Source organism: Echiichthys vipera (assembly GCF_963691815.1).
Source record: "Echiichthys vipera genome assembly, chromosome: 13".
Classification (NCBI taxonomy): Eukaryota; Metazoa; Chordata; class Actinopteri; order Perciformes; family Trachinidae; genus Echiichthys; species Echiichthys vipera.
Genome location: NC_139838.1, coordinates 4,610,687 through 4,625,815, shown reverse-complemented (window position 1 = coordinate 4,625,815; position 15,129 = coordinate 4,610,687). Strand labels below are relative to the sequence as shown.

General features: G+C 41.1%; 1 protein-coding gene across 4 annotated transcripts in view; it reads right to left on the bottom strand.

Moving 5' to 3' along the window:
- The window catches only part of phf14 (PHD finger protein 14), a 121,582-nt gene that overhangs the window by 51,531 nt on the left and 54,922 nt on the right, over positions 1 to 15,129 (bottom strand). For 3 of the 4 annotated variants that reach the window (XM_083925916.1, XM_083925918.1, XM_083925917.1), the window contains exons 15-16: positions 7,834 to 7,896; positions 6,009 to 6,130 (exon numbers count right to left, since the gene is read on the bottom strand). In XM_083925916.1, coding sequence (XP_083782042.1) covers positions 6,009 to 6,130; positions 7,834 to 7,896 — 185 coding nt within the window. Of the gene's footprint in view, positions 1 to 2,200; positions 3,163 to 6,008; positions 6,131 to 7,833; positions 7,897 to 15,129 lie in introns of those variants that run through there. The other variant, XM_083925919.1, reaches the window with a different exon arrangement.

The following is a 15,129-nucleotide window of genomic DNA, read 5'->3' as shown; positions in this document are numbered from 1 at the left end:
ACCCAGAGTGTCATTTGATGGTGTAATAGGTAATGGGATCCCGTGAGAGTAAATCACACAGGGTGTACATCATACTATAAATACTGTATGTCCCATAGATCTCACACTAGCTCTCAACTCTGCACCTCCTTGGGTTCTTAGAAGTACATTTACCAAGTGTGAAGTCGATCAGATGAAGGTTTTTTTCAAGAAAATCGAAGGACAGACAGAGACTTCTTCCATTTTAATTAGATACTTAGGCGGGAACTGGCCAAATATAAAGGTCAAGGTATTTGCAATCAACAGCTGCAATACTGTGAACAAACAGTTTTCACTGCACCTCATTAGTGATTGCAGTGAGAGAATCCAGCAGATCAGTTCTTGACTGTATGTGGGCTGAGAAGCTAAATTTTGCCCCACCCCTCCCGAACAAGAAGGCCACTTCCCAGGTGATAAATCACAGATGACAGAGGGCATTACACGCACAAACGGACTGCCGCTGCCGCACCTTTAGAACAATTAATTAGCTGGCTGACACTCATTTATCACTGCGGCAATAAGGTGAAAAAGTCAAGAGTTTATTAAAGCTCCGCTAAATTTTCAAGAGCTGTAGGCCAGAGGCACAACAGCAACAACATTCACATTCTCACTTCATACAGTATCACATTAATACAGTACACAATTAATCAGAAATATTCCCTTAAAAGCATAGGTGTAAACAAATGTGAACAAATGTTTGAAAATTCAAAGAAAATATGGTAGTCACTTTAAAGACTACATCACAAAGCAGAGTTCAACTCTGGTCACATTCACAACACAGGCTTATGATAAATCATCAGGCACAAAAATGTACGTTTGGCCTCAATAAATACTGTACACATTATCACACTATGTAGCTATTGTACCTGGCATTCAAATTCTACAAGACCACATCACTTTCAGCTTTGAATTACTGTACACATCTGGATAAATAGATATAGCCATGCATTGTAGAACTGACATGCAGCCTTTGAGACTGACTGAGTATGAGTGATGGGAAAGGACTGGTCAGGAGTCAGCGAGTCATTCTGCACCCAGATCTCCTCTCTAAAGACAAACCCAGTGCGGTGGTGTTTCTGGACACACTCCAGAGGAGCAAAAAGCAGTAAACTGCATTGGTTTGACTTGCCAAAAGCATGCATATAGGGCTCTGTACAGGCTACGGAGTGACATGAGGGCAGAATAGGACACGTGTCATGAGCCCTGAAAGAGCAGCATGCAGCTGCTGTTTTGACAGCACTGACTATGGGCCAACAGGGACACAGAGACAGAGCTGGGCTTCTTTCTGAGGACGTGTCAGTTTATCTGTCACTTCAAGATACGGAGACAGAGGAAGACTTCTAAATGCCAAAAGACACAAAAGACATTTCGACTAATATTTAAGTGCTATTACCACTAACTACACTAGTTTGTTTCTACTACAGATGCTTTATAGTAGCATTTATTTACTGTTTATCTTGAGACACTAGAAACAGTTGGCTTTCCTATACACAACACTGACTTTTCTTCATAATTCTGTTCCTCTGTTTACCTAGAAAACACAAAACAACACTCAAGTCTGGGACAGCCTGGGTTCAAGTGGGTTTGTAATTAAGAAAAGTCGCACTGAAATGCTTGGGGTGACTGGGCGGCAGATGACTTCAATCAATGATGCTGATTGGTACTGATGAGAAGTTGTACGAGGAGGGCAAAAGTGCAGCAGCCTTGTACCAATGGAAAAAAAGTTACTGGTCTAAAATAATTCACATACATGTTGGATGCAGGTGAGCACCTAGAGGCACAGAGAGGAATTATTCAGGGAAGTGTCCCAAGTTAGAAGATGCAGAGCAGGTTTACCGCCTGCTGTAGCACTTTCAGCTGTTTGCTGTGAGTAGGGATGCACTGACTATGTCTGGGCTGACGGCAGTGTTTAAAAGAGTAATTTAGCAGACAGCTGTTTTTTGTTGTTTATTTTATATTTGTTGTTTTTTATGCTCCCTTTTGTGCAAAGGAAATAGCGAAATTTGAATTATTAAAAAAAAGAACTGTTTTAAAGGCATTGCTTCATTACACTGTCTTTAAAGGAGCACATATTCAATTACAAACAACTTTTAATATAACCTTCTTTCACATGGAAAAGAAAAATATCTACTGCAAACTTTTAACAAAACAAAATTGCAAAACTGATGCAACACAGGAGATAAATATTGACCACTGCAATTGGTGAAAACCATTGGATTTGCCGGCAGACTGCAGTCAACAAGCCAAATATCGGCCAATTCCGATGTCGGGCCGATAAATCGGTGCATCCCAAACTGTGAGCAACATGATCAACAGGCCAAGAGTCTTCCACTCTTCTTTCTGCAGAGGGTAGCTCAAAAAGCTAGCCAGCTGTGGATGGACTTAATACGCTCAACTGCCATATTTGAACACCCCATGAAATGGGCATATGAGCTTTTTTTTTTTTTTTTTAAAACAACTGATTCTTCATGGAAAACTGTGCTCCTTCAGTGGTCTTCAGGGTTCATGAGTGGGTATACTGTTATCCTAAAAAAAGAAAAGGGCCTCTCTGCTTGACCTGTAAAAACTAACTGATTACCACACAGTCTAACATCCTGTTTCTAAAGCAAATACATCACATTAAGGAAATAATGACACCCTTTCACAGGATCTTTAAAGACACCAGGAGCAGTCACATCCATCAGTTGGCTCGATGGTAAACTCTCAGTCATTCTCTACTTGTATTAAAGAAAGGTGTTGTGGTTATTTGCCAACATGGTATAATAAATGAGTTGTATAAATACATCACTTTTTCTTACTTGGTCAAAACTTTTCAGGTGAAGACAATTGCATAGATGCAACTTGAACCACAATCGGTCACAAAAAGACTCAACCAAGTTACTCGTATTGTGTAGTGTTCAACATTAACAAAAAAATACTGACTCCCTGTTTTAGATTCAGACAGTTCAGCTCAATTTTCGTTGGACAGTTGTTGGTCCAGTTTGGGACGGAGGTGGTTGTGGGGCGGCTTGACGGTCTCAATCTTCGGCCTGACTCGAGCGCCATTCTTCAAGCGCTTCAATTAGCCTCTCTCTGTCTCTAAGCCGACGGTCATCTGTCCCGATTTTTTATGGGAGGTGAGGTGGCTGCCCCGGCTCTCACAACCTGTGCAATGCAAAGATAGAAAGAGTCAGGGCAGCACACCTCACACCCCCGACCAGCAACCCTCACAACTTAAACGCTGCCTCAAGAGCACGACAAATTGGCTTGAAAAATCACTTAAATGATTATACAATTAGCAAAATTGTTGGCAAGTTATTTTCTGCTGATTTACATATTATGTAACTCTAAAAAGATTATGATTAAACTGCTAGAATGTGAAACGTTTTTGCAGGAAGTTTCACTGACACAGCGATTGAAAAAAACAGCACAGCGGGCACAGTTGGAACTAAGCAGTGAGTGACTGTTTTCTTTTCATTTCTTTTCAAAATAAAAGCTTGTACCAGAGTGGTGAGTATGGCAAGACTCTGTGGTTGTAGTAATGGAATCAGTGATGTAGGATGTGAATTACTCTGAATGTATCAACACAACAGGTAAAGATGGAGGAAGTGTTGAGTGAGTGTCATAGACTGTATATAAAGATGGATGACAAGGGCTGACAGCTAGGATGATGCTAGGTAGTAGCCACTAGACGTCTTGGCGTGAACGCGGGCGTTCTGCGAATTTGTCAATATTCTTCAACAACATGCAACAGTTGTTTTAGACTGCCTATATTGGAGTAAAGAGGTACCTTTGTTTTATGCAGATATACCCAACAAATGCTTCTTCACCAAAAATGACACAATCAAACCAGCTCCAGCAGGACTGTGATCCAAAAATGGGGAAAATTAACCAAAATGCAACTTTCCTTGATGTTAGCATGTAGCTAGCTACGTGTAGCAGTGTGTATAAAATGTAAACACTGCAGCAACGTCTGTTGTTGTAATTTTCACATTCACATTCCTCCTGGACCATGTTTGATTGTGTAGTTTTGGGGCTGTATTATGTTTATTGACATTTTCTCACAATAAAAATGCTCACTATACTCTGTAACTGTGTTGAAGCTGTTGAATGGCACTGAGTATTGACACCTGCGCAGTAGTAGCAGTGTTGATGTAGCGGGTATTAACTAGCATCTACCCAAATCATCTGGATCACCCCCTGGTGGCTGGTTGCAGTATAAAATTACAGTCAACTTGCAGCCAAACTAGAAAGTTTAAGTACACACACCAAAGATGGTTTCAGTCAATGTAAGTAGTTCTTTTATCACACTGATATTTGTCAGGGTTTCCCCCAGTATATCACTAGCCAAGCGGTCTGCCAGGCCATAATGGACACCCCACCGGGCTAAAGCAATAAAAATTTGTACACCGACTGCAAAATGACAACATGGCGGTGTCCATATCCAGGATATTTTGTCTTTGCTTTGTTAGTGGGAGGAAGTGGAGACACGCTGTCCATCTTTATGTACAGCCTATGGTTTGTACCAACAGCTAATCCAAGCAGGAGCATATCACAAATGAGGGAACTATCAAATGGTTTAAAAAGGGACGAATCTAGAATAAATGTCTTTACTTTAATACAAGCCTGTTTCAAAGAAAAGCTCCCTGCCACCATTTGAAAACATACAGTTAAAGGTTGAATATGTAGAATCTTTATCAAAAGCTATATTTAAAAAATAATAAGACACCCATGGGGTTTTTTGAGGGGTGGAGAATGAAAGTATTGCTTGTCCTTAAAAAAATATGTTTAATCTGAATTAATAATTTTTTTTTAAATAGGATGGGTTTCATAATGACTTTCTGTCCCGTTCTGTTTCCATGGTAGCAGCCAATAGTGGCCGGCATTGCGGGTTGCCAGGGTTGTCTGTTGTTCTGCGCAGCTACTGTAGGCTGGCTACCTTTCTCCTGATCGTGAAGCTTACTTTCATGTTCTCTTTGCTGTAACGGCTAAAGTAAACGACTAAAGTAAAAGGTTAAAGTAAAAGGCTAACGTCAACGGCTAATGGTAATGGCTAATGGTAACAGTCAAACTCCTCTGCAATTCTTTTTTTTAATGGTGCGATTGGCTGGAGGGGATGGGTTCAAACAGACTCAAACAGACTCCTGTCTCCCATAGGCTACTGACGAGAATGGCAACCAAAGTGGTTTTAATTATTTTGTGGTTGTTGCAACTACGATCTTGAGACACTAGGTGGCGGTGCTCTGCTCATTCTCCATATTCAACCTTTAAGCAACTGGTAGAATATAAAATAACTAGAGAGTTATGTTTCATTGTAACCATTCAAAATGTCATAAACGGGTTCAAGTTAGAGCCAGTCACAGTTGTGGAGAGACGATATGAAATACATGAAGGGTCTGTGGTCTGATGAAAATGGAGAAATGTTTTATGTAAGAGATTCATCACAATGTCCTGACAAGGTGCCTGTTGTGATCTGTTTTTTTATTTTCTTACAGAACTCCAGTGTCAAAGAAAAATCCTGGTTATTAGATGCCTGACACCTGAAATCCCAAGAAAGGAGCCGAATAAATTGTGCTATTCATTATGTCTTAATGAACTGTGCAAATGTATGTGGCAGGTCAATAGAGGGGCCCTCTGAGGAGGATACCCTCAGCCCCCTCACCCTGCAGAGCCCAGGCGGCCACAGCCTAATGAAGACTGAACTTTAATCATCAGGAGGATATGGCTGCCTCACGACACCCCCCCCCCCCCAACACAGAAACACACACACACACACACACACACACACACACACACACACACACACACACACACACACACACACACACACACACACACACACACACACACACACACACACACACACACACACACACACACACACACACACACACACACACACACACACACACACACACACACACACACACACACACAAATACACATACATGCATGTCTAATAAGCCCACCCCCCAACTTCCTCTCTGAGCTGCACACACACACTCCCTCACCTCACGAGATTTTCGTTGTCGCCAGGCCCTTTGCAGGTTGTACAATCAGTCCTTGTGTCGTCAGCTTTGGGTTTTTTCTGCATTGCAGACTGGCGTTGCCGGCGTTCCCGTGGCATTGGTTCCTATGGAGACACGGCTGATTAGAATCGAGAGATGTATGGGAGGTGGGTTGGGATGTAAAGAGGAATGAAATGTTAAACTGGGGAGAGATAGGGAATACACCGGAGCAACATTTTCCCAGCACAATTTATGAAACTGACTTTTAGGATTCCACCGGTGTGGATTCTTCCCTGTTGACATTTTTGGACAACTATGATGTTATTATAGCATTTTTCATATTTTTTTATGGCAAAAGTTTCTGTTCATAGACAAAAGAGACCATCTAGATTAAAATGGCAGACTACTGTGGAGTCAGATTTCTCTAATCCTTCAAGAAAGTGGATTTAATGGAATTGTTCAACATCAACCTCATGTCAGCACTGGAGTCAGGAAATGGTTAGCGTAGTGTAGCAATATATGAAAATACAACAACACCTCTAAAGGTCACCAATTAACACAAACAGAAATGTAAAAGCATCCTTCTGTGGTGTAGAATACTGCAGTGATGATGTATTGTAGGCTAACCCTGGTTTCCTCGACAAAAAGTCAATGGGATTTTTCTATTGAATTTTGGAATATTACAGAAAATAAACTCTGTGGTGAACAAAGTTTATGTTTACATGTTTTGTTCAGTAAGATAATCTTGACAAGTAAACACCAATTTTATGATTGTTGAAGCATAAATGCCATCTCCTGAAGTAAAAAGCTAACACTAGGCTACACTAGGCACCACCCACTAACTTACAAAATATTTCTCGTTTCTCTTGATGACGTTTGTAGTCTCATTTAGCTGCTTGTTAGCAACCTCCTTTCTTAAAGTGAAATTCCGGCGTAAAATCATCCCAGGGTCTTTTTCAGCAAATACACCCATCAAATAAGCCATCGAGACAATTTTTTTCATGTAAAAACCATTACCGGAGAGTTGCTAACAGCCAAATGTGGCTAACACTGATTAGCTCGGGGCATTAAGGTAAACGCATTAAAACGTCTTTTTTTAACCACTAATACTACTGAAAATAACAGCAAACCTCTGCAGTAGCATGAGAAGAGTCCCTACACAGAAAACAAAGCACCAAAGGGCTCCTTCCTTTTGGACTGACTGTGGTAATCCCCTTGAATGGACTTTACTATGAGAGGAGCTGGTACAGGGGCCAGTAGGTAAGTCTTTAAAACACTCTTTTAATAAACTCTGGGTTCACCAACTACGTTATTGGTGCTTTGTGTTTTCTTCTCATGCGATCCTGGTTTATTCTATTTCCAGGTCAAAAGCCACCGCCGCGGATTGGGGAGGGGGGAGTTCTAACCCCGGCACATGCGCAGACGAGAAACCTGATAATAGTCCGGGTGAAGTGTTTACATGCAGGAGAACCACAGTTACTAAAGGAGTTCTCTAGGTCTGTTAACCGGGGTATGAGAATACATGGTGTTTAAGAAACCAGAGTCTGACCTTATCCAGATGATAATCGGGATGTTAAACTGCCTGTAAACGCACTGGCTGAGAGTGTTAGAATAAGGTGTCAAACTATTGAGTGACTTTTTGACTGACTTTTAGGTACAACTGGCAATAGTGGAAGATCTAAGCAAGCTAACATAAGACAATAATTTGATCCAAGACAAAGAAACATAGATTAGTGAAGGGCTCCAAACAGAAAAGCTCTGCAAAGGTAAAGGACAGAGCTGAACTGGTTAAATATAGAGTTTATTTTAGCAGAATTAAGTGACAAACCTCGACTTTATCTTCTCTGTCCTCACAGATGGGAACCCTCTTCCTCTTCTGCCCTCTGGTTCTCTGCAAACAAACATTTCAATCTTAAGCAGTGGGCAAAAACACAGTGCACAACAATTCTTCATGCTCTAGTGTAATGTCCTGCTTTTAAGGTTTCAGTTAGATTTACTGACTGAATCTCTGTAAACAGTGTTCTCTGAATGTCCAGCTGCCAGTCCAGATGACAGCATCTCCGACTGCTTTCAATTATTACAGCAGTGTACTTTACAAGCAGTACAGGATGTGTTTTTAACCCTGGATTTCACCTCCCAGGCAACAAACAGGCTGCCTTAACCTCTGAGAGAAGGCCTGCGGACACTACTCAGGGCTGAAATATGCCCCCTTACAGAAAGTAGACCCATAGAATGGGAGAAAAAGGAGATGGAGAGAAGAACTGGGGCTGAGTAGACTTAAAATGATGATTTACTAATATAACAGTTAAAATGATGATTTACTAATATAACAGTTCAGTAAAATGATGATTTACTAATATAAAAGTTCAGTAAAATGATGATTTACTAATAGAACAGTTAAAATGATGATTTACTAATTAGTTATATAAGCAGCGATACTCTGTTGGCTGTTTAGGACAAATAAACAAGAAAGGTAATCACAATAAAATGATTCCATGTTCAGAACTTTTTGAATGATATGGTGTGCCTCTACCAAGTTGTGATTTATGGTGGCATGGTGTGAGTTACATACGGGCCAAAAAAAAAAAAATCATTTTTGTGTGTGTGTGTGTGTGTCCCAATCCTGACATTGATTCGGTCACTGCAGCAGGAGACTGTTGTAAAAGAAATGGGCACCACCATCTTTATTGTCAGTACGTTCACCTTTAAAGGCCCTGACACACCAGACTTTAGGTCACCTGCTAATAATGTCAGTGAGCGTCTGTCGCCCCAGTTTTTGCAGTGTGCCCTGCACCATTGGCACTAGTCGGCCCTTGTCAGCATCTTTTTAGCCGAGTCAGCATGTTGAATCAGCGGAGCCTTTCTGTGAGAAATCCCTCTGATTGGCTAATCAGAAAGTGTAAAAGGGATGCGGAAGTCAAGAGGCTGAGAGATGAAAAACAAACTTGTTTATTGTTGTATGTTTTTTTCACCATTTATGTGTTCGAGTGTCGTTTGAGAAACAGACGACATGACGCAACGCCTACGCCGCCACCAATTCCTTGAAGTTTGGTGTGTCTGAGCCTTGACCCTTTGAACGACTCGCTGTTTTTCGTGAAAGTAAATAAATACAACACAACTAAAATGTTCCCAATGGAATAGACCATGAGTAGTTCTGTGTAGCAATGTTTCTAGCAATGAGTGGGTCACTGTTTTGCCTTGCACATTCACATGCATGTAAGAGGCAGGATACACTATTCCACAGATTGACGGATGGTGGCTGTAATGTGTCAACAAATCAGGGCTCCAGACTAACTTTTTCCACTAGGAGCACTGTGGCCCTCAACTGAAAAGTTTAGGGGCGCACACGGTAAATCAATAATAGATGCAGAAATTACCATGTGCTGTTTCATATTCAGTGTCACATGTATGTGACGTTATTACAGTACTTTTGATCTGTATATATCACCATTGTAATTTGGATATTATATATATATTGTTTTATATTTCTGTTTTTTTTAACAAATATATGTTACCTGTATAATATTGTTGTTGTTAAATATGTTGTTTGTATAGCTGGAGTTTCAAACGAAAATCATTTGCCCCTGGGATTATCAAAGTATTTTTGATCTGATTATGCTCCTTTGAAGATGAAACATAGAAGGTAAACTGACTGCACCATCACTGTTATTACAGTAAAATATTAAAAAATATACATTACATTCAGAATAAGGGGTGTGACTAGACGATACACGATATTGAGTCCACGAGAACGAGACACAGAACGATCAGATCAGTGTATCACCTGCTGCCTCACTTGCTGCTCTGGGCGGAGAAACAAAGTCATCATGAATCAGTTAAATACTATTGATTTCTTCCCATAGAACTGACATGAAAACTATTTTGGTTTAGTAAATTTCTTCTGTCACTCGGCTCGTCACATTCGGATCTAACAATTACCAGTAACTTGTTCATTTATTACTCAATTGTATATAGTATTGCACTTTAAAAAACATTTCTTATCCAATTAATCGATGGAATAATCGATAGAATACTCAGTTACTAAAATAATCTATAGCTGCAGTCCTGGTCTGAAGTGTGCTTTCCTCTCCCAGGAGAACAGAGCATGAAAGCAAATAAAAATCAAACATCCCCTTCTTGTTGCTAGCAAGTGAGCGTTGGAGCTGCCGGGTAGGGTTTAAAAGGAGAAGAAAAATCGACAACATATTTAAACAGATTGTGAAAACAATCCCATCTGTCGCCTTTGGCTCGTCACCGCACGCCAGATGGAGCACTTATCATTAAGAATGCTAACTGCAAGAATGCTGCCAATTGGCTCCTACAGACCTTCACTATATCTCCTGCGACTGCACCACCAAAACAAAAGGCCTGACATTATTTTGTTATTTCTGCATTAAAGTAGTGTATGTAAAGTAATCTCTAAGGCCAGGGAGAGCAGGGTGCAGTTCAGTAGCTGGTTCAGCTAAAAAAAAAAAAAAAAAAAACGCTCAACCACACACAGCACAGCTAATCTCAGGCTCTGCTCAGGTGAGGAAATTAAAACTGCAGGCAGTTTATAAGTCCCAGGCAAAATCAATCTTTTAATTAAGTACATCAGTGCATCTTTAACAAGCATGAATCATTTCACACAGGATTAGAGAAATTAACAGAGCATAGGAAGTGGTAGTAACTAAATATATTAACCTAATTCTCATAATTTCCAATTGATTAATGGCATATGTTCACATTGGAGTTTTTAATGTTAGCGCTGCGGTGGTGGCAGGCAGCAGTAAATCATGTCCCATTAGGAGGAGAGTTTTATTGCCACCTCCAGTTGGCCTCTCTAACCCTGAATTCCCCTTTAAACTTGCCCCTAATAATCACTGTGTCAAATGAATAAAGAGCACTTTCCCTCACATTATTTTAACAACATTTAACTACAGTGGAAGTGATTAGAATTTTTTGACAGAGTGAAAGAATCGTAAATGGCAAGGTGAAAACAACTCCAGACACATTGATTTGAATTAGTCTCTGTGGGAGCTGGAGTTGCACTGCTGCTCTCTCTATTTGAAAAGAGTATTGATGTTGTGAACATGTATGTATGAATACAAGACAACCCCCACTTTTTCATACCTAATTTCAATTTGGGCTGTATTGGCTCAAACCAAGCCCCCATCACAGCGACTTCCTGGTTGATCCAATCAGGAAGTGCCAAAAACTGTAGTTCTCTGAGTGTGCACTAGGAGAAGGTTTCATAAAAGAGCAGTTTCTCATTGACCCCCATGTTAAACAGGCTGTTTTCACAGCGTAATTAAATCTATTTAAAGCCTGATACAAAAAAACATTCTAGTCTGTATGTTTAGGACATATCTCCATGACAACACTGAGGGGGGTGAATTTTTTTGTACTAGGCTAGTTTTTATTTTATTGGAGGTTAAAGTTTATGAATAATTTGGGTTGTGACCTCTTGATTGAAAGTTAGCTGCTGGCCGTAACTTCTCCTCAGAGGCTAGTTGTCAGGATTAGCATGCTAACTCCGTCATCTCAACCTTGACTGCGGTCATTCATTACTTTAAGTGACATGATGTCTTGCTCTTTGACCAACAGATGGTTTGGGAACACAACTTGTTAGCCCTGTTATGCTAATTAAATAGCCGCACTTGTACCATGACGTGCAATATAGCCTACTATCGATAGCATATACACTAGAGGCTAATCTGGAGACTGACCTCACGTGTTAGTCTCTACCCTCTTAAAAATCCCGTTCCTGTTACAAAATAATTAGAAAAAGAAAAACTCCCGTCCCCCCCGGTCCAAGAAAAAAATCTCAACATTGTCTCTCACTCCTGTTTAGTAGCTTCTTCTGTTAGCCTAGCTCCTGGGCGGTGGTGCTAATGTGGCTATTCCAGTATAAGTGAGCCACATGGACATATCTCCCTCACCCCAATGTCACATCAATGCCCTTTTTTGGTAAGAGGAAATGAGGCGGAGTCAGAGTCTGACAAGATGGCGACTCCCGTAGGAGAGGACAATTGGATCAAGTTGAGAAAAAGGAGCTCGATGGAGACCCTACGTCTATTTTTTATACAGTCTATGGCTAAAACATACAGTGGTATGCAAAAGTTTGGGCACCCCTCTAAGATTCCATGATAATTTGTTCCAACTTTATAAGTGAAGATAACAGCAACAAGATTTGATTTCCTACAGAGATGTAGACATTTCAGTATTTTCCAGACCAAAATTCTTATGTAGCATTACATAGTTTTATTATGATAAAATAAAATGTAAAAAATGGTATGTGCAAAAGTTTGGGCACCCTTTTAATCGCATTCATTTCAAGACCTGTAGAGATTCATAGCTGGCAGGTTGCAGCACAAAATTGCTTGGATTAGCTCATGAGACCTTCAATTACAAAGACAGGTGAAACCAATCATGAATAAGGCTATTTAACAGAGGTAATTGCTGGCTGTGCTTGTCCTAGGTTCTTTCTTAGAGTGTGGCTACATGGGGGCATCTAAACAACTCTCCACGGACCTAAAAACCAAGATAATTCATTATCATGAATTAGGAGAAGGGTACAAGAAATTATCAAGAAGGTTTGGACTGTCTGTCTCCACAGTCCGAAATGTTGTGCAGAAATGGAAGGCCACAGGAACAGTCCTTGTGAAGGAAAGATGTGGTAGGCCAAGAAAAATACAAGAAAGGCACAGGCGAAGGATGGTTAGAATGAAAAGCTCATTGGAAGGGTGATGCGCAAAAAGCCTTTCCTGAGTGTTCGTCACAAGAAGAGTCGCATGGGTTATGCTAAAGCACATCTGGACAAGCCAGAAGCATTTTGGAAGAAAATAATGTGGTCAGATGAGACTAAGATGGAGTTATTTGGTCAGAACAGGAGGAGATATGCATGGCGAAGAAAACACACTGCATTCCATGAGAAGAACTTGTTGCCTACTGTGAAATTTGGCGGAGGGTCCATCATGTTATGGGTCTGTGTGGCTAGCACAGGGACTGGAAACCTTGTTAAAGTTGAGGGCCACATGAATTCCTCTCAGTATCAGCAGATTCTTGACAAGAATGTTCAAGAATCTGTCACAAAGTTGAAGCTACGCCGGGGTTGGTTTTTTCAGCAGGATAATGATCCTAAGCACTGTTCAAAATCCACCAAGGAAAGTACAATCTTCTGGAATGGCCATCCCAGTCCCCAGACCTTAATATCATTGAAAATGTATGGATTGATTTGAAGCTGTGGCTATAGGAGGCGTCTACAGGCTGTTCTAGCAGCAAAAGGAGGCTCGACTAAATATTAATGGAATTATTTCTTTGGGGTGTCCAAATTTATGCACATACCTATTTTGGTTTAAATGCACATAAAAAATATTCTGTTGGACCAATAAAATTGGTTTCACTACTGAGATGTTTCTGTTTCCATGAGGTATAACATATGTTAAAATGAAGTTGCTGCTTCAAAAGCTCACTAAGTGACAAACGGATGTAATGATTTTCCTAAGGGGTGCCCAAACTTTTGCATACCACTGTAAGACCCAATGTAAATTTACCTACTGCAGTAGATGGCTGCTGTAAATAGAATGTACAAATGAAAATTGGAAGTACCTGTTCTGATCGATCATACAAAAACCAGCCACATGTGACCTCAACCCTGTCACTTGATTAGTGCACTAATTAATGAAATCATGGCAAGCATCAGGGGAAATGGAAGCTACTGACAGTGAGAAAAGTCCAGTATTAAAACAGATCCATGACAGAGTCAGACAAAACCCTGGTTATGTTTCTTTTATGAACACTGAAGAACCACTGCGTGTTGATGAGTCGTCTGGATAGAAGTGTGTGCGAGCTGGTTAACCAGGTTTGTGTAAAATCAAACAGTGTGCTATGGAGCATTAATTTTAGAGCTGCAACGTTATGCACATGCTGAATAAAATTCAGCTCACAGGTTCATTTTAAAGGTTTTCCTTCAGAAGGCAGTATCCACTACAGGCCATGAATAACAGCCACAAGACTCTGAGCTTCATGAAGGTGGCACTGGGCCATGTTAGCCCTTTTGGCCAAATGTAAATGTGTGCACACATGCTCTATCCTGACATGCAAACTCCCTAACACACTCACACGATGCAGCCTTGAAGGCCAGCGGGAGGTTGATTAGCCAGTCCTGATAAATTGAAACATGGCTTGAGAGAAGTCCCAGTGCTTGGGTGCCCTGGTAAAAGCATTAAAAATGCAAAGCAGGGCCCTTTTAGCGCCTGCCATTGCACGCCTTGCATTTGAAGATAAATGCTGCACTGAAGTGCCTCGCCCGAGTGGCAGTGGCTGCGAGAAAAATCAGAAAGCTGCTTAATCCCTGAGAGCTCCAGCAGGGTCCTCGGCACATGTCTGGGCCCAGGGTTTCCAAACCTGAACAGAAAAACACATTAACCCAGACTGTCACTGTGCTCCAACACTCCTCTATTTCCCCTCTAAGATAGAGTGCAGAGTGGAGAAGTGGCTGAGACACTCCTCCTTTCCTTTGTTCATTCTTCTGTTTGTAACAGAGACTGTAGTCAGGAGCAGCTTCAGTGGACTTTACTCTGCTGTGGGCATCCATAGTCACAAGAGGAAAGTTCCCTCAAGTCCAAGGTGAGTGGCACTGGGTCACATATTGACAGTGGAGAAACAAAAGGGAAGGGAAAGACAGCCCCCAGCCGCCCTCCTTGCCACCAAGCTGTCAGATATCAATCTGGAGTGTTTCTTGAGGGAGCGGGGAGGCTGCTCTGTATCGCAGGATCAGATCATGGTCGCTACAGATATGTATGACCCGGTGAGGAATGGAGAGTGGTTTCTGTTCCCTCTCACAGCTGACACAAAACGGCTACACTGCAAGCTGACAATCCACATACTGTCACTCTTTTATGGCCAAAGGAAGAAGTCTGAGTAAAAGCAGATGGAAGGTTTACAGCAACACTGACACAAAGTTGACACTGTTTAACTGCAGGACAATCGACTGTCTCTGGTGCTCAACATTTGGACATTTATCTTCGGTGTTACTGAAATAAAATACTAATCTGTTGTTTATTAGTTTTCATATTTTGGGGTTTTTCCAAGCTCCCACCACAGCTACTTCCTGGTTGATCCAATCAGGAAGTGCCAAAAA